This window comes from Gobius niger (genome assembly GCF_951799975.1).
Source record: "Gobius niger genome assembly, chromosome: 6".
Lineage (NCBI taxonomy): Eukaryota > Metazoa > Chordata > Actinopteri > Gobiiformes > Gobiidae > Gobius > Gobius niger.
The window spans coordinates 4156527-4175747 of record NC_136857.1 but is presented as its reverse complement, the minus strand read 5'-3'; the positions used below and the strand labels follow the sequence as shown (position 1 = coordinate 4175747).

The 19221-nt window shown below is 41.8% G+C and overlaps 1 protein-coding gene across 1 annotated transcript in view; it reads right to left on the bottom strand.

Annotated features, from left to right (window-relative positions):
* The window catches only part of pan2 (poly(A) specific ribonuclease subunit PAN2), a 52614-nt gene extending 34457 nt beyond the window's left edge, over positions 1–18157 (bottom strand). Inside the window, exons 1-8 of the mRNA XM_079558793.1 lie at positions 18062–18157; positions 15912–16219; positions 15672–15841; positions 13904–14024; positions 13751–13828; positions 11616–11886; positions 9606–9951; positions 5–101 (exon numbers count right to left, since the gene is read on the bottom strand). Of these exons, the coding sequence (XP_079414919.1) occupies positions 5–101; positions 9606–9951; positions 11616–11886; positions 13751–13828; positions 13904–14024; positions 15672–15841; positions 15912–16202 (1374 nt within the window). The 5' untranslated portion in view covers positions 16203–16219; positions 18062–18157. The remainder of the gene's footprint in view (positions 1–4; positions 102–9605; positions 9952–11615; positions 11887–13750; positions 13829–13903; positions 14025–15671; positions 15842–15911; positions 16220–18061) is intronic.
* Between the last annotated feature and the right edge of the window lie 1064 nt (positions 18158–19221).

Here is a 19221-nt window from a genome sequence, read left to right as displayed (position 1 = left end):
AGACCTGGTTGCGCGGTCGGGTGCGAGGATTCGCTGCGTAGCCGATGAACCCAACAGTCTTTATCGTTCGCAAAATCTCTGGATCCACAGGAGGGGCTCGCCTGGAAGAACAGATTTAACACGTTATATAAGTGAGTTATATTAGAGACGTATCAATGATAAAAAATTATGTAATATATATAATATAAAAGAAGATGCAAACTTGCAAGAGGCAGCAAAAGGAGTTCTTTAGTTTTAAACATTCCTAAAATCCGCCTCATATTGACGTCAGAAGCCTAATGTACAGATGAGACATAATAACAACAGGAGGAGGAATCATGAGCAGTTAACCCCTTAACTCCCACCTGAACCGAGCACATTTTCTCCAGTTTGGCTTTACCCCAGGCCAAAAGCTTCTGGAAAAAAGGTGTGAAAATAGCGACAAAACTGAGACGAAAACAATGAAGATGTGACAAAAAAGTGAGAAAACATTGACAAAAAAGTGACGAGAAATGGATGAAAAAGTGGCAAAAATGTCACAAGAAATTGACCAAAATTGGACGAAAAAATGACAAAAATGTGACAAAATATGACAAAAAAATACAAAAATGTGATAAATAAAATGTGTTTTTTTCAAGTTTTTCTTTATTCAGATTATTTTGTATAATTTCAAGTGATAAATAAATCATTTTTACAGTAAAAGTTAATTTGTCTGATTTCTATTTGTTCGATTGGCATAAGCCAGGGGTGTCCAAAGTGCGGCCAGCGGGCCAAATGTGGCCCTCAGACCAATTTTTGGTGGCCCTCGGGCTGCTTGCTGAATCGGTTCACATCATCAGAGATGGACCTTTTTATATTAATATGTAATAATTCTACACAATTCTAGCCTAACAACTAGCATTTTATTGTGAGACAGAGCTGGCATTAAGGTTTTAAGCATAAATAAAGGCATGAGGCACAATTTAAACCTCTGCTACTCAAAGGTTTCGTGGAACTAACCACCGACCCATGGCCCTTTACCCCGTGTACGCTCCAATATGTGGCCCCCCATGAAAAAAGTTTGGACACCCCTGGCATAAGCGTTTTCATCTGATCTTAGATTAGTTCAAACCGACTCTTTATTCAAGCGATTGAAATTTTCCCAGCGTATATGATGTACAACTCTGGCATATGTAGAAAGTCAAGTGCTTCAATTGGAGGGTCCGGCCCTTGGTCTTTTAACGATGAAGAAAACCGGCCCTTCGCCTCTGCCCCCCCCTGCCCTAAACGATTACAAAATTTGCATAATCAAAAATAAATAAATAAATAAAAATTTCATTTTTTTTAATTGATTTATTTTATTTTATTTTGTTTTGCAAAGCAGACTTGCATTATTTCAGGCCGCTGGGATTATTTTCCCTTCGCTTTTCACGTGCCACGGCTCGTGCTTTTGCCTGACACAAAAACAAACGGCGCTGTGTGATGATGTCATCAGGCCGCGCTGCTCAGTTTGCTTGTGCAGGTGTGAGGGCCGGCCAGCAGGGGGCAGGTGTGAAACAGAAACCTCTCCTTAATCAAGGCAAACTTGAAATCATTTGTCAGAAAACAGAAAATATCCAGCATAGCTTTTTTTATGAATAAATATACAAATAAAATAAAGACTTTTTTATAATATTTGTGATTATTATTTTTTCAGCCCTATTAGCGAGCGTGACCTTTTGCGGTCAAGGGGTTGCGCGTTCTTGGTCCCGTAAGCCTAATTTTATTTGCACGCTTAAGTAAATACGGATCTGCCGCTTTAGCAGAAATGACGCGCCCGCTTTGTTATCAAACACTCGCATTGTTTTGTTGGCAGGGGTGAGCTCATAATGTGTATCGCCCAACTTCTCCATTTTCACTGCCGTTAAAAGAGGCACAAACGAGGAAGGATGATGTAATGTCGATGTACTGAGAACATCTTTTTTCAATCCTGTGTCAATAGATTTCTTTGATGTTGCACAGAAGCTATGAGGGCACGACGCATCCAGGCCTTACGAAACCCGCTGCATTATCATGAGGCATTTGCAATAAAAGAACGGTGCGGTTTGCTGAAGACCCGCCGACTTTCCAATCTGTGTAAACTTGTGTGTGTTCCTGTGAGACCCTGTGCCCATAAATTCTTTCAGTGGTAATAAAATCACTTAAATGAGCATTGTGGATTAGGGGGTAGTTGTTTGGGACCTCTTCTCTTCTCTGTTTTTATTAATGATTTACCTTTCACTATGAAAAGTGCATCCATGACATTGTACGCAGATGATTGCACGGTTTACTATGCTAGTTCTGAATATTAAAGAGGGGGTATTCTGCTTTTTTCAATCACATAGCACCAGTCTATCACACTACAATGATGAGCAAACCTTCTGTTGGTCTGTGAATGCAGTAAATTAGAATAACTGCCTTGTATAAAATGTCTCTCTCACAATGGCTGTAGTGAATGTCTTGAAATAGGCCTCTGTCTCTTTAAGAACCTCTGAGCCTTTCCGACACGCCCCCTCCACACGCTGTCTGTGGCATCAGTGGGGAGGGGGTTCTGCTGAGGAGCAGTGGTTGGTTACTCGGCTGGTGACGAAAGCTCGGAGGCGTCTCCAGGAGGTGGGGGCGTTCCTAGGAGGACTCAGGCAAACCTATCCCTAAAATGGCCGCCATCAGAGTTTTTACAGATTACTCACAAATACGTGAATGTGCCAAGGCAACACTTCAGGCATGTTTTTAATGAGGGAATGACAGAATAACATGATGGAAAGCTTGAAAAAGTCAATTTTGCATAATACACCCCCTTTTAATGAGGGTCGGACTGTTAGCATTGGAGCAGCGCGAGCTACACGTCACGCGTCACGAGATTTCTAAAATTCTTCTTCTGAAAACCAGCCTGGTTTCATAAATTGTGACTAACCCAGCGTTATCTCAGGAGGAATATCGAGCCTAGTCTAGTGTTGAAAACATTGAAACCAGGCGTTAAGGTTGTTTTTAAGGTGTCTAAACTCCAATGCTTTTCAATGGGGAACTAGCGGCGATATGGAGGTACTACAGTGTCGTGGTCACAAAGCAGAGCAGCCAGCACCCATTGGACAGAACATATTAATGCTGTTGTTAATAAGATGGGACGTGACACTTTGGAAATGGAACCAAGTCTTTAATTTTGTGCCACTTGTTAAACTGTTCTGAAGTGTGGTCCTCCACTGCTAAGACAGATCTAGGTGTGTTTGTGTTTTTAGTAATAAAATATGACACATTAAAAAATAATCACTATTAAAAGGTGCACTATGCAACATTTTAGGTGAAGAAAAAAATATGTGCGTGCATTTGACCTTTTAATAACTCTGTGCCGTTATGGGTGCAGCATGGCACCTTAGCTTTCCCTCACAGTGGCCTTTATGACGCTCCAGGACAGGGGTGGACTGGCCATATGTCCTGTATTCTGGAAGAGCACAGAAGGGCCACTGGCTCCAGGGCCACCGGTCTGGCCTCTCACTTTACCTTACCCTTACCCTGGGCATAACCGAGCTTTACCCAAATCTAAAAGCTTAAAAAGAAAAGCATCCAAACACAAAACTGTGCTGGAAAAGCACCAAAAAAGTGACAAAAACACAACAAAAAACAAGCAAGCCCGCGCTACATCCTTCTGATGAAAAAGTGACAAAATGTGACAAAACGTTCCCATCACTTTTCTAGATTTTATCTTTCAAATGGGGCGTTACAGTGTTGCTCTCCAGTCAAGAAGCTTTTAGATTTGGGTAAAGCCGAACTGGAGAAAATGCTCTCGGTTAAGGCGGGTGGTCAGAAGTTCACATGTGTATTTGTGGAAGTGTCACATTTACGCTAATTTGGGCCAGGCTGACCAGAGTCCAGGGCTGTTTTTCAGTCCCAGTCTGCCCCTGACTCCAGGATCATTTTTGTTTTTGTTTTTTTTTTTTTGGGGGGGGGGGGTTCATACCAGAATAGGGGCAGAAATGTCACGGTTTGAAGTAAAATGAAGAGAGAAATGGCCCAAAATGCAGACTGCAACGGAACTGATTTAATATGTGCAAAAATCCAAATAAGAAACTGACAAAAAACAAAAGTAAAGTAGGAGAAACTGAAACTCACAAACTAACAAACGGACATGAAGACAATGAACTGACAAAGAACGAGGGAAACACGGGGTAGAAATACATGAGGAAACGGGGCACAGGTGAGACACATTAGGGCGGGGCAGGCAATAAGTCAAACAGAAAATCACAACGGACCAAAAAGACATGTCAAAATAAAACACCAAGGACATAAACTCAAGAAAACAAACCAAAACAGGGCAACGGAAAGCAGACCATGACAAGAAACCCCAAAACAATGGAATCTGGAGCGTCATAGAGGCCACTGTGAGGGAAAGCAAAGGTGCTATGCTGCCCCTATAACGCCACCGAGTCTCTAAAAGGTCAAATACACGCAAATATCAAGTCTAAAATGTTACATAGTGCACCTTTAAAGTTAAATGTCCCACCATATTCCCACCATATTCACCTTACGTACATATAAGTTCTCGTGTCTTGTGGAGTATGAACAGGCCTTTACTTTCTGGCTCGCACAGCTGTGGTTACAACGAGAAAAGTCCAACAACCTTTTCAGACGACGCCAGCTGCCGATCATTGAAGCATTTTTAGCCACTGATGATATTGTGAGTGTTCTTTCATATCCCAGTTTGTTTCTGCTTCTACCGTAGTTCAGATCCCAATATACTGCTTTAAAATGCATTCACTTCAGCCAGAATAAACCCTGCTATTTGGTCCTTCGATAAGTCAATAAGCCGAACGCCCATCTCGGGTCGGCCGTTGCATTATGGGTAATGGAATTTATTTCGGCGACCAAACAGTATTGATAGTTAGCGTAAAGCGACAAAGAAAGCTCTGATTTGGACCGTTTTAACCGCTGGAAAGTTGATGATATGAAGTGCCAGCAGGAGATAACACAGGCGAAACTGGCATTTACTACACTGCCTAAGTATTACCTCTTCGGGTGTAAAAAGCATTAGTTAAAGGGGGGGTATTATGCAAAATCGACTTTTTCAAGCTTTACATCATGTTATTAAGTCATTCCCTCATTAAAAACATGGCTGAAGTGTTGCCTTAGCACATTCACGTATTTTCGAGTAATCTGTAAAAACTCCGATGGCGGCCATTTTAGGGATAAAACGCCTGATTCCTTCAGGAAACGCCTCCGACCTCCAGGATACGCCCCGATCCTTTCGTCACCAGCCGAGTAACCAACCACTGCTCCTCAGCAGAACCCCCTCCCCGCAGTGTCTAGCCCTAAGATGTAAACAGAGTCATCATGGAGGATTAGCTTCATGTGTTGTGAACCGGAGCCACAGCAGACTTTTACAAAGACACACATCAGTGTTTCTGTTACCGAAATACCCAGGATCAAAACCGGTGACAAGAACGCTTATTTCAGTGTCTGGTTCTGCGCTGGGCTTTGATGATGCACAGAGCCTCCGGAGAAAGCTAATGCTAAGCTAAACCTCGAGTAATCACGTGAAAACGAGAAATATGCACAAATAAAGTCAATAAAACCACCACACACATAAAGAACCGTTTAACAATGATCACACACGGAGCCAGGCTTGTTGATTTGGAAGTTTATTGCTCACATTTCATCTACAATGGGTCATAGCCGAGTGGCTTTCTCCCGGAGCTAACAAGCTAGCCGCGACAAGCTAACGGGAAAATTCACTGAATACAAGCAGCATATTATGCATTGAAAACGTCACTAAAACAGGCAACTGCTTGAAGCAGCCTTTATGATGATCACACACGGAGCCTGGCTTGTTGATTTTGTAGTTTACTGCTCACATTTCATCTACAGTGAGTCGTAGCCGAGTGGTTTCTCCCGGAGCTAAGGCACTGTTAGCCGCGACAAGCTAACAACCTTCACCTTCACAACATTCATTGAAAACAGGCAGCATATTATGCACAAATAACGTCAATAAAGCAGCAACTACTTGAAGCAGCCTTTACGATGATCACACAATGAGCCTGGCTTTACACATTTGTGGTTTATTGCAGACTTTTCATCAACAATGAGCTGTAGTCGATTATAACAAGCTAACGGGTAACCTCGAAAAACCACTGTCCACCTGCACAGATAATGTCCGTCTTTGAATCGTATGGGCTCCTGCAGATCCTGGTGTCGTCCATGGGGGTATAGTTAGAGATCCATAGGGCATGGCAGATGCAAAGAGATAGCCTCCAAACAGCAGTTATTTTTCAGGCAGGAGCCTCTTCCAAGCGTCCGGTGTGGAAGGTTCGTCTCCAAATAATATCCTGTGTGGCCATTGTTCCCAAAGTGATAAACAGTAGCTCCTTTCCAACAATAAAAATGAAAATGCACCAATCGTAGTTTCAATACAGTTGAGACAACGAGCGCAGTGTTGTGATGCCACAGACAGCGTGTGGAGGGGGCGTGTCGGAAAGGGTCAGAGGTTCTTAAAGAGACAGAGGCCTATTTCAAGTCATTTGCTACCGCCATTTTGAAAGAGCAATTTTATACAAGGCAGTTATTCTAATTTACTGCATTTACAGACCAACAGAAGGTTTCGTCATCATTGTAGTGTGATATAGACTGGTGCTGTGTGATTGAACAAAGCATAATACCCCCTCTTTAAAAAATATGAAGGGTATACTGAAATCTGGAAGGAATGGTGTATCTGGATGTGAGAAAATATGCTAATGTTTTGATAAACAGGAGAGAAATGTAATAGAATTGTAAATATATAAATAACTGCAATATTAAGGTATTATGTGTTTTTGTCTCACGCTGTGGTACAAAAACAACAATTCTGTGATAAATTGCCGCTTTGTGGGTCTAATCCCTAATAAAAACATCTCCATCAATAAACGAAGATGTTCTAAACTAACTGTGGTTCGATATCGTTGCATCAGCGCGGATCAGGTGTTAGCGCTCTCACGGAAATGCAAACACACACGAGGATAATCGTGCTGTACTTCTTCATTTAGCATCATTCAGTGTTGTACATTCGCTTTTCCAACACATGAGCACATGACAGTCATACTAGCCGGACAATATGCAAAATTTACATAGAGAAACCCCAGTGAATAATCTGTATACTTGATAAAACAATGACTCTTGCATTTGCATATTTCCCCCTCCCCGTTACATTATTACCAGGAACATGGGACAGATTATTGATTTTTTTATGGCCTGCAAGTTTTATTTGACGTCAGGAAAGTACAGTAAGAAAAAGGTTGTTTGGAGACGGATTCAGAAATTTATTGGAGCTGGGATTCGATCTCACGAAGATTTTGTAAATTTGTCTGAATTGAATGTGCTTTGTGTTCATCTTGTTTATTTAATCCCAACTACATCCCAATAAAACAATGGTTGTTCCACTGAGCAACAGTTTGTCCGTTCTTCTTCAATTGAGCTTTCAACTTCAAATGATAATTTGTTGTTCTGGTTCATTGGCCCACACAGAACTAAGGATAATGGTAACTAAGTGCATTATTTACTGCCTCTTCTTGGCCAGAACTCCTCTTCAAAAAGTTGCTACAAATAAAGGATTTTTTTTTCAACGGGTCCTATTTTCAGTCTGGTGCAACAGCAGCGTTGATTCAGACGAGGCAGTCATATTGCAGACACACAACTGCAGCAGCCGATGGTTTAAAGCGATTACACAGAGTTAAAAAATGTAAAAACTAAAGGCCTCTTCATACTCCACAAGAGGCGAGAACTTTGTTCTTGTTCTTGAGGCAAAAAGGACGAGAACAAAGTTGGTCTGGGATCTGACATCTCATACTCCCCAAGACGTGCTGCTGCCCTTTTTCCACAGCCAAAACAAACAAGGAATGACCGAAATAAAACGAGCTATTTGAGTTTAAACTATTATAAAATGTATCAGTCACGATATTGCAAACATTTTGAAGATTGACTTCATGTTTAGCCACATCTCCCGCTGGTTTATTATGTTAGAAAACGTTAACGTTAACGTTCAAAGCTTACCTCCGTGTCACTCGGTAAAATCATGTTGTTTGACGTCTGTGTAGCTCAGTACAGGTTTTGTCCATCCAAGAACCTTCACTGAACATATTGGTGACGTTTCCCAGTGTTTGATGAAGGTCTAAGATGTACAAGCCTGGTCTCCCTCCGTACACGAGCCTGAACCACTTTTTTCTTCATCACTCACTCGCCTCTTTCACGCAGGTAGCGCCAGGCTCTTCTGTTTCCTCTTCGTCCTCGCCCAAAACGTCTGTGTGTTTCTCCCCAGGACTTTGTTGCCATGTGAAATATTTTACTGCCGCCAGCGGTGCCGCAAAACTATCCATGTTGTCTCCGTTTTCCGCACCGGTGTTAGGAAGCAAACATTGGATTCTCGCTTCCCGCTTCCGCCAAAATAACCCCGCCCACTAAAAATCCAGCCAATCACAGCCAGACTTATCGCAGCCCTGCCGAAATAGTTCTGCGGAGCTGGTGCGTCAGCAAGACCTGCCAGAAGTAACTTGTTTACCTTAACAAAACCTTTTCGTTGTCCCTCTGGGGGCAATACAAGAGTTAATGGGAATTATTGGGGGGTCTTTCATCTCCCCCTGGTGTGTCTGGCCAGAAAACCACAATTGTAACTTTGCGCCTCCGGGTAGGGACCACCACTACACACAAATACAATCACGAAGAAGAAGCTAACAGGCTAACGGGCAAAGCTAACTGCGGGCTAGCCCCACTTAAGCAGTATTTACAGCCATTGTGTAATTGAATGTACAAGATCCCTCTCTCCCTTTGTCTTTTCTGTCAGCGTAGTATTTACTCTCACAGAAAATTAATGAGCAAAAAAACGCAACATGCTACGACACCTCCAGTGGCGCTTATGGCTTCTAGGGGTATGAGTTACTTAGTACTGCTTTAAAGAGGGGGTATTGTGCTTTTGTCAGTCCCATAGCACCAGTCTATATCACACTACAATGATGACAAACCTTCTGTTGGTCTGTAAATGCAGTAAATTAGAATAACTGCCTTGTATAAAATGTCTCTCTCAAAATGGCTGTAGTGAATGTCTTGAAATAGGCCTCTGTCTCTTTAAGAACCTCTGAGCCTTTCCGACACGCCCCCTCCACACGCTGTCTGTGGCATCAGTGGGGAGGGGGTTCTGCTGAGGAGCAGTGGTTGGTTACTCGGCTGGTGACGAAAGCTCGGAGGCGTCTCCAGGAGGTGGGGGCGTTCCTAGGAGGACTCGGGCAAACCTATCCCTAAAATGGCCGCCATCAGAGTTTTTACAGATTACTCAGAAATACGTGAATGTGCCAAGGCAACACTTCAGGCATGTTTTTAATGAGGGAATGACATAATAACATGATGGAAAGCTTGAAAAAGTTGATTTTGCATATTACCCCCCCTTTAAGCTCTTATAGGACAAACTATAAACATTATTTATCCACTCTGAGTTATACTATATTCTTAACGCAGCAGAAACGTGATCAACACCAGCACGTAACACCGCCTCTCGCCCTTATCCCCCCATCCCTCTCTCTATCCCCCCACGCACCCCTCTAGAGAAAATATTCCTGTCTGGTACGGTCCATGGGATACAATTGCTGCCTCTCACAAAATGGAGTTCTTGTGCGTACCTGGGGCAGGGCGTGGCGAGGGAGAGCGACCAGTCCGACAGCAGCGGCTCGGCGGAGGTGAGGGGCGTCGGGATCAGAGACAGAGGCAGCAGGTCGTGGTGCCAGTCCAGCTGAGGCAGTGTGTCCACGATGCAGGGCAGAGCGAACTCCGTCTCCCGGGAATAATCGTTGAACGACACCTCCGGAGCGTCGGACCAGAGGTGCACGCAGCCGCCCGAGTCCCCGAACGCCAGAGCCTGTTTACTGGACGACACGTCGAAGCTCATGAGCAGCTGGCCCACGGTGTTCACGTGAAAGATATCGGCCATGTTTGCCAAACCGGTGGGCTCGCAGAACTGGCACTGGCCTGGAAGGAACAGAGAGGCATCAAGTCATCCAGACAGTTTAGAGTTACTAGTGTCCATATACACTGCGTTCCAAATTATTATGCAAATGATATTTTTCTAAGATTTTCTAAATTGTCGACTCAAATGAAAGTCAGCATCATTTTCAAGTCTTTAACTGGTCGAGGATCATTTAAATGTGGTGGAAAAAATCTCCCAGTGAAAACAGTATTTTTTTCAAAAATAAATATAGTAAAAACCTCAAAATCCACTGTTCCAAGTTATTATGCAACTCATCGTTTCAATACATTTGAAAGCTTGTAATTAACTGAAAATGGTCCTTTGTTGAATTTGTAGCATTAGGAGGTCATATTTACTGAAATCAAAAGTTATTTAAATCAAAAAAGTATTAACAGGTCAAGTTATGTTTTACCATAGGAGCCCTTGTGTGATGCAGCTTCAAAATGCTTAAATCCATTAAACTTGTGAGTTTATGGACAGCTTCTGCTTGGATTTCTTTGCAGGATGTCAGAATGGCCTCCCAGAGCTGCTGTTTGGATGAAAACTGCCTCCCACCCTCATAGAAGTTTTTTTCGTTGATGCTTCAAAGGTTCTCAACAGGGTTGAGGTCAGGCGAGGAGGGGGTCCACATCATGAGCTTCTCTCCTTTTATGCCCATAGCAGCCAGTGATGCAGAGGTTTTCTTTACAGTATGACATGGAGCGTTGTCATGCATGAAGAGGATTTCGTTCGGGAAAACACGGCTCTTCATTTTGTAGCATAGAAGACAGTGGTCAGTCAGAAACTCCACATATTTTACAAAGGTCATTTTCACACCTTCAGGGATCCTAAACCAGCTCTCTCACCATGATTCTGGCCCAAAACATGACTCCGCCCCCTCTTTACTGACGTCAGAGCCTTGTTGGGACATTGTGGCTATTCACCAACCATCCACTACTGCATTGATCTGACCATCCAGGGTCACACGGCCTCATCAGTGAACAAGACTGTTTGAAAATGAGTCTCATGTATTTCTGAGCCACTGCAGCCGTTTCTGCTTCAGCTTCAATGAACAGTTCAGGGGAGGCCCAGATAGAAGGTTTATGCACAACTGCAGCCTCTGGAGGGTCCTACACCTTGATGTTCGGGAGACTCCAGAGGCACCAGCAGCTTCAAATACCTGTATGCTTCTTTGTAGCATCTGTTCTCATAATCTGATGTGTTTATCTGGCAGAAACCGTCCATATTGTGCCATTATCTGCACAAACCGGAGTGTCTCTGAATCATCCACAAATCTCTTATCAGTACGATGATTACGCTTCATCTTTCATGAAATATCGAAGGTTTTCAAACCTAGACAAAGACAATCAACTATTTCACGCTTTTCATCAGCAGAAAGACCCTTTTTCTTTCCCATATTGCTTGAAAATGATGATCTGCATAATAAAGTGGAACACCCTTTTTCAGTAATTTTTCCCTTAACTGGGCTTAACCTTAAAACTAATAATCCCAGGTCTCTGAGATTAATGTCAGTGATTCATAGAGCCCGAGACACAAAACCATCCATGAGTTTCATTCAAACTTTTTTTTTACCATTTTGACACAAAAATCCAATTTGCATAATAATTTGGAACGCAGTTTAGAGTTACTCGTCTCCATACATGAGCTGACCCGCTACAGTTCGTACCTGTTTGGGAGATGATGGCCAGGCGGGACGTGTACGTCGGGATGAAGCGCAGAAACAGAGGGTCCACGTGAACCTGGAGCGGAGTCACGGCTCGCATCATTCTCAGGTCGTAAACCATCAGGAAACGGTCACACGCCAAACCGTTCAGACCGCGGCTCGAAAACCCGCACGCCGCCAGCAGGTTCCCGTGGACGTCGAAGTCCGAGAGGCTCCCGGAGAAGGCGTCGAACTCCTGCTCCGTTTTAAACGTGCGCAGATCCCGAAGCGTCATCTGGTTATGACACAGGGGCGTGAGAGAAGCAGGAACAAAACACTAGAGCTAAAAGAATGACCTCTTTGTAATATCAGTTAGCAACAAAAAATAATTCATTGTAAATAAGAGGTAGATACTGAAGGAAAGATTATCTTCTTTTTTTAAATGGACTCAACTTACGCTTTTTTTCAACGCTTTTCTACCTTTATCAGGCCCAAAGCGCTTTACAGTAAGGAACCAGTCACCCATTCACTCTCTCATTCATACACCAATGTACGCAGACACTGGAGGCAAGGAGGGTGAAGTGTCTTGCCCAAGGACACAACAGGTGTGCATTTTAGTTTTGAGGTTTTTGGCCACTTTACTCTAAGTATCTTAGTCACAATTAAATGATCAAATCCATCCATAGTTTTCTCTTCCTTTTTCAGTAAGCAAGTACTTTCAACGAGAGAGTATTCAGGTGTTAGTTCTGAGCCGCTGCGACTGAGCCGCGCCGCCTCGGTGGGTCAGAGGAAACCGCAGCACCCGGAGGAGATCGGGCTGCCTTCAGTCTCCTCTGATGCTCTGAAACGGTGCAGCTGTTTGTCCCAGTTTCAGAGCATGGTGTCCTGCACTGATCAGCTCCTCGTCCTCTGGGAAGAGCTTAGCAATTAATCTGTTTAAAGATTTTGCTTCTTTCAGTCCCATAGCACCAGTCTATATCACACTACAATGATGACCAAACCTTCTGTTGGTCTGTAAATGCAGTAAATTAGAATAACTGCCTTGTATAAAATGTCTCTCTCAAAATGGCTGTAGTGAATGTCTTGAAATAGGCCTCTGTCTCTTTAAGAACCTCTGAGCCTTTCCGACACGCCCCCTCCACACGCTGTCTGTGGCATCAGTGGGGAGGGGGTTCTGCTGAGGAGCAGTGGTTGGTTACTCGGCTGGTGACGAAAGCTCGGAGGCGTCTCCAGGAGGTGGGGGCGTTCCTAGGAGGACTCAGGCAAACCTATCCCTAAAATGGCCGCCATCAGAGTTTTTACAGATTACTCAAAAATACGTGAATGTGCCAAGGCAACACTTCAGGCATGTTTTTAATGAGGGAACGACATAATAACATGATGTAAGCTTGAAAAAGTCCATTTTGCATAATTAAGCATGCGGAGAAGATCTGCGGAGCCCCTCTCCCCTCTATTAAGGACATGTTCTCCACCCGTCTCACCCGCAAAGCCATCAAAATCGCCAGGGACCCTTCGCACCCATCACATAGTCTCTTCAAGGTTATGCCTTCAGGGAGGAGACTGCAGAATCTACCGGCCAGTTCCAGTCGACTGAGGGGCCATCGGGAAGCTCAACTCCCTAACCTCTCTCCCACCCCTCTTCCCCCTCCCCCCTCCACAATCAAGGATGAGAAACATAATTTCAAACCATTCACATGGCTTGACAAATAAAAAATCTTGAATCTTATGGACTTTTTGCAGAGAAAATAATCTTCCAAACCTCACACAAACACGACAAAGACGTTCAAAAGCATCCAGAATTGTGGAACACAGAAACTATAAATTCAGTTCGCAAAAAAAAAACTGTACCAAGAGAGGGAGGTTTTGTTTACTCCACTACTAAAGACGATCCAAAAACCACCTTGAACTTTGTTTGGAACTTTCTCTGAAAACTTTCTCTACACATTGAAAAAGTCCCTCAAAATATTTGCACTTCTGGTTATAAGTCAGTCGTCAGTAAACTCAGGTTTGAAATTGAAAGCTCAGTTCCCCCCAAACTTCAATGTCTATTTGGCGCTGAGTTCATTGATTATTAATGATTTATTCTGAGCGTGTTTATTTTATTTGTTTTTTTGGTGTGTGAGGAAAAACTACATGAGAAATAAAAAACTATTCCATACTTTGCCAGACGTGTGTCCACAGAAGAAAAATCGCCCCGTTTGTCGCATTATTGCCACTCCTGGAAGCTCCACAGTGAACTGTCAAAGAAAACACAGTGAGATTTACATTGTAAACGCTATTTAAGGAACAAAAAGTTGATCTAAGCACTTTACCCTTTGCGTTTCTTGAACTGTATTTAAATCCACCTCAACGACATAGTTCTGGAGCCCTCCCAGAATAGCAGTGTTGTTGTCAGTCATGAGGAGACTGTGCATGTCCGCGGCCTCTTCCATCCTGAAACGAGTGGTCAGGAAAACAATGTGAATAAAACCTTTCATTATTAACCTCTTATACCATGGTCTGGGTGAATACTGGATTCTGATTGGCAGGTGCATTATTTTGGTATAACCGCACACGTAGTCCGGTAGTTAAATCACTGGGATATCACTCCGCTGTGGCGTCGCCATAGCAACGCCTGACACAGCTGAGTCAGATAAAGGCGTAATTAGTGACTGACAGGAACGTATGAGATGGATTTTGTTTCATTTCAACGTTTTTGGCCAAAACAAAACGTTTGCTAAATGTTTGTAGAGGAGAGTGAGCAGCTAGGTTAGCTACTGTTAATAACATATGAGCTTTACATTTCTATTGAAAACGGTTAAGGCTATTCATCATTTTCAGGCGTACATAAAATGATCCTGCATTGAAGCATATTTGTCTGGATTAGTAAAGTCAAACATAAAAGTTTCAGTTGGGGGGGCCCAGGTGTGAGCGACTCCACCGCAGCTGTTTCCATAAACAGTTGAGCTGGTTGAGCTAGCTAGCTTTAGCTTCAGGTTAAACAGCGTAAAAGGTAAATAACTCCTGCCCACGAGTGCCGCATATCGGTGTTTACTTCCAGGGAAAAGTGTTTCCGGGTTAGTCCTGTTGTGTTGTGATTCTGTGCTGATGTTGTGTCGTTGAGCCTGACTGAGATCCTCGTAATAGCTGCGGAGAATGACTCGCTCTGAGACCAGCCTTCAGTGACCGGCTAATAACCCACACAAAATAGTCCCGTAGTCTGGCAGATTTAGTGACTTTAGTAAATGAAACAAATATTTATTATAAATGTTCCGTTTGTGGGACCCTGGTATAAGCGGATTAAACAACGAGGAGCCGCGTTAGACGTTATAATGCAGGAGGAACAACACTGTGTCGGGCGTTATAACCGTCTAATGCGGCTCCTCGTTGTTTAATCCTTACATAATGTATCAGTTAAAAAAAACAGTTAAATCACGTTCTATATCACTACACTTGCAGCTGTTTCCATAGTAACGATAAACAACTGAGCTGGAACTACTTTCAGGTAAAACTGGTCAAAAAGTGAAACAACTCCTGCCCAGGACTTAAAAAAATAAGCAAACAGGCCCCAATGAACACTTTCAGTTTCAGAATAACTCAGTAATTTCTGATAATTGGAGTGCATTATCCCTTACATCCCCTGCATTAACCAAGTGCATTTTCTCCTGTTCCGCTTTACCCAAATCTAAAAGGTTACAGTCATAGGCCAGAGTAACGCCTCATTTAAAGCTAAGACCGACAAAACTCATCTCTTTGTGCCGCTTTGTCATCACTTTTTTGACATTTTCTAACCCTTGTTTTTGTTGTGTTTTCGTCACACATTTTTATCACTTTTCTGTTACTCTTTTGTTACTTTTTCAGCTCTTTTTTTTAATCACTTTTTTGTTGCTCTTTTGTGGCTTTTTGCAACTTTTTCATAGATTTTTCGCTCTTTTGTTGCATTTTCATCCTCATTTTCGTCCCTATTCTGACACTTTTTTCAAGAAGCTTTCAGATTTGGGTGAAGTCAAACTTAAGAAAATGTGCTCGGTTCAGGTGGGGGTTAAAGTTAAAAGAGGTTAAAGTCTTTTTCATGTCGGGGAAGCATCTGCTCAAACTCACGGGTAATCAAACATGACCAGGCCTCCTCGAGTGCAGCATTTGAGATCGTTTTTGGAGAGAAACAACACGCCAGTCTCCAAACTCTGGATGTGCCGGATATCGTCTGACGCGTGCGCTTGAAAGGACGAGTATCGCCCCATCGTCGGACCAAAGAAGGACGTGGCGTGACCCTGCAAAGACGTCAACATGAGGAAAGTCTTGCTTGAATCTCAAATCGATACAATAAGAACATTTCCTTACCCTGTGATTGCCCATCCAAAGCATTTCCTCCTGGAGATCGAAATGCACCGCAGTGACCGGGATGCCCACTTCCGACACGGCGCTGTGGAGCTCCGAGAACATGCCCTCCACCAGGTGCACCTGCTCGGGCACCGTCACGCCCAGGCTCTCCGGGTCCAGCTCCACCCCCGGGGGCATCAGGCTGGGGTTCAGGTGGGGGTCCATGGAGGGCTCTATCCCAGGCTCCAGGGCGCTGTGAAGGGCGGGAGCGTATTCACCCATCCCAGGGTTCATCCCGTCAAAGTTCATCATTGTCCACTGGCTTCAACCTGGAACATGATGCCAACAAATGAAGTCATGGAAGAGCAAAGTTTAATGTAAATAATGCAAAAAAAAAGCTTAAAGTGATAGTCTGTAAGTTTGTAAAGTGAGGAGATCGAGATGAAATGTGAAAGTAAACAATCAAATTCCTCCCCTCTTTAACCTCTTAACTCCCCCCTGAACAGATCCCATTTTCTCCAGTTTGGCTTTACCCTAATCAAAAAGCTGCTTGGGGAAAGAAGCACCAAAACAACCACAAAGAATGAGAAGAAAACAAGGATGTAAACACCACAAAAAAGTGACAAAAATTCAACAAAAAATTACAAAAATGTGACAAAAAAGTGACAAAAAAGTGACAAAAATGTGACAAAAATTCAACAAAAAAGTGACAAAAATGTGACAAAAATTCAACAAAAAAGTGACAAAAATGTGACAACAAAATCCACAAAAATGTGACAAAAATTCAACAAAAATGTGACAAAAATTCAACAAAAAAGTGACAAAAATGTGACAAAAATTCAACAAAAATGTGACAAAAATTCAACAAAAATGTGACAAAAATTCAACAAAAATGTGACAAAAATGTGACAAAAATGTGACAAAAATGTGACAAAAAAGTGACAAAAATTCAACAAAAATGTGACAAAAATTCAACAAAAATGTGACAAAAACTCAACAAAGTTTGTCTCCAGTTTGGCTTTACCCCAATCCAAAAGCTTCTGGAAAAAAGCTTCTGGAAAAAAGGTGAGAAAATAGCGACAAAAAAGGACAAAAAATGTGACAAAAAATGTGACAAAAAAATGACAACAAATTTGACGAAAAATGACCAAAAATACAAAAAAAATACAAAAAATGTGACAAAAAAATGACAAAAAATTTGACGAAAAATGACCAAAAAAAGACAAAAAAAATGACCAAAAATTTGACAAAAAATGACAAAAAAAATGACTAAAAAGTTACAAAATGAGTTGAAACCCCCCCAAAAAGATGGAAAAAAATCGGATGGCGTGAGGAAAAAGATCCATTTAGATGAGTTTTGTAGATCTTAGCTTTCAAATGAGGCGTTACACTGGCCTACAGGATTTGGGTAAAGCTGAACTGGAGAAAATGCTCTCGGTTCAGGCGGGAGTTAAGAGGTTAAAGAGTCAAGAAACAAAAGCTGACAAAAACACAATGAAAAAGCTGACAAAAACACACACACAATAAACTACAAAGACGAGTTCTGTAGGTCTTAGCTTTCAAATGAGGTGTTCCACTGGCTGTAGCCGAGAAGCTTTTCAGAAAATGTGCTCAGTTCAGGTAAGGGCAAACCAGGAAAGTCCCACTAAGATAAAGAATGTCTTTTTCAGGGGAGTCCTGGACCCCAGAGAGGAACCTATTGTACATGTTTTAGTGGTAGGGGAAACCAGAGTACCCGGAGGAAACCTACCCAGACACGGGGAGAACATGCAAACCCCACACAGAAAGGAACCCGGGTCCTTCTTGCCGCCAAAATGATATTGTCAAGTTATTGAGTGATTCCAGAACAGGTGCACTTTGATAAAGCCCTGTTAGCATTAGCATGGTGCCTTTGCTGCAACTACAATAGCCCATAAAGCGGATTATTGTCAAACTTAACAAAAATATGGTCATAAAAACGCATCAGATTCACAGTTAGGACTTGATAAACCAATGGGGCACGGTGGAAACAACGCGTCCATCACCAACAGTAAACATAGCCCAGAAGCTAACTAAAGTAACGGGGCTAAAGAGCAGCGTTTTGCAGCTTCTACCCGCGTATCTACAAACATCTCCGAGTAAAACGCTAACGCAATCTCTGGACAATGCGTGGAGTCAGTATCGAGACCTACGCATGTTCTTTCAGCCGCCTTTACTTGAGTTTGTCCATGTTCGTCTCCATCACAACAAAAACATCGCGGCCGCTGAAGCACTTCCGGGTCACGTGGGTTCACAAGCGGTGCGCGAATGTCCCTTTATTACAACAAAATATTCTCCGTGGCATAAAAGTGGTTGTTTGAGAACGTCTGCAGTACTTTTGTTTTGTGATTACATTTCTGTTAAATAAAAATAAAACAAAAAATGGACAAAAAATGACAAAAAAGCAACAAAACAAAAAAAAAGGCAAAAAATGTGACAAAAAGCCAAAATAAAGGACAAAAAATGGACAAAAAATGACCAAAAAAATGACAAAAATGTGACCAAAAAAAGACAAAAAAAGCCAAAAAATGACAAAAAAATGACAAAAAATGTGAAAAAAATGACAAAAAATGTGAAAAAAATGACAAAAAAGACCAAAAAAATTGACAAAAAATGACCAAAAAAGACAAAAAAAAGAAAAAAAAAGGACAAAAAAAGGACAAAAATGTGACAAAAAAATGGACAAAAAAATTGACAAAAAATGACAAAAAAATTGACAAAAATGTGACCAAAAAATGACAAAAAAGCCAAAAAATGACAAAAAATGACAATAAATGTGACGAAAAAGGCAAAAAAAATGTGACAAAAAATGACAAAAATGTGACAAAAAAATTGACAAAAAAGACAAAAAAAATGACAAAAAATGTGACAAAAAAATGACAAAAAAGCCAAAAAAAATTGACAAAAATGTGACCAAAAAATGACAAAAAAAATTGGCAAAAATGTGACCAAAAATGACAAAAAAAATTGGCAAAAATGTGACCAAAAAATGACAAAAAAGCCAAAAAATGACAAAAAAATGACAACAAATGTGACAAAAAAAGGCAAAAAAAAAAGTGACAAAAAATGACAAAAATGTGACAAAAAAATTGACAAAAAAGACAAAAAATGACTAAAAAGCAACAAAACAAAAAAAAGGCAAAACATGTGACAAAAAGCCAAAATAAAGGACAAAAAATGGACAAAAAATGACAAAAAAATGACAAAAATGTGACCAAAAAATGACCAAAAAAATGACAAAAAATGTGGAAAAAAATGACAAAAAAGACAAACAAAAATTGACAAAAAATGACCAAAAAATGACCAAAAAAAG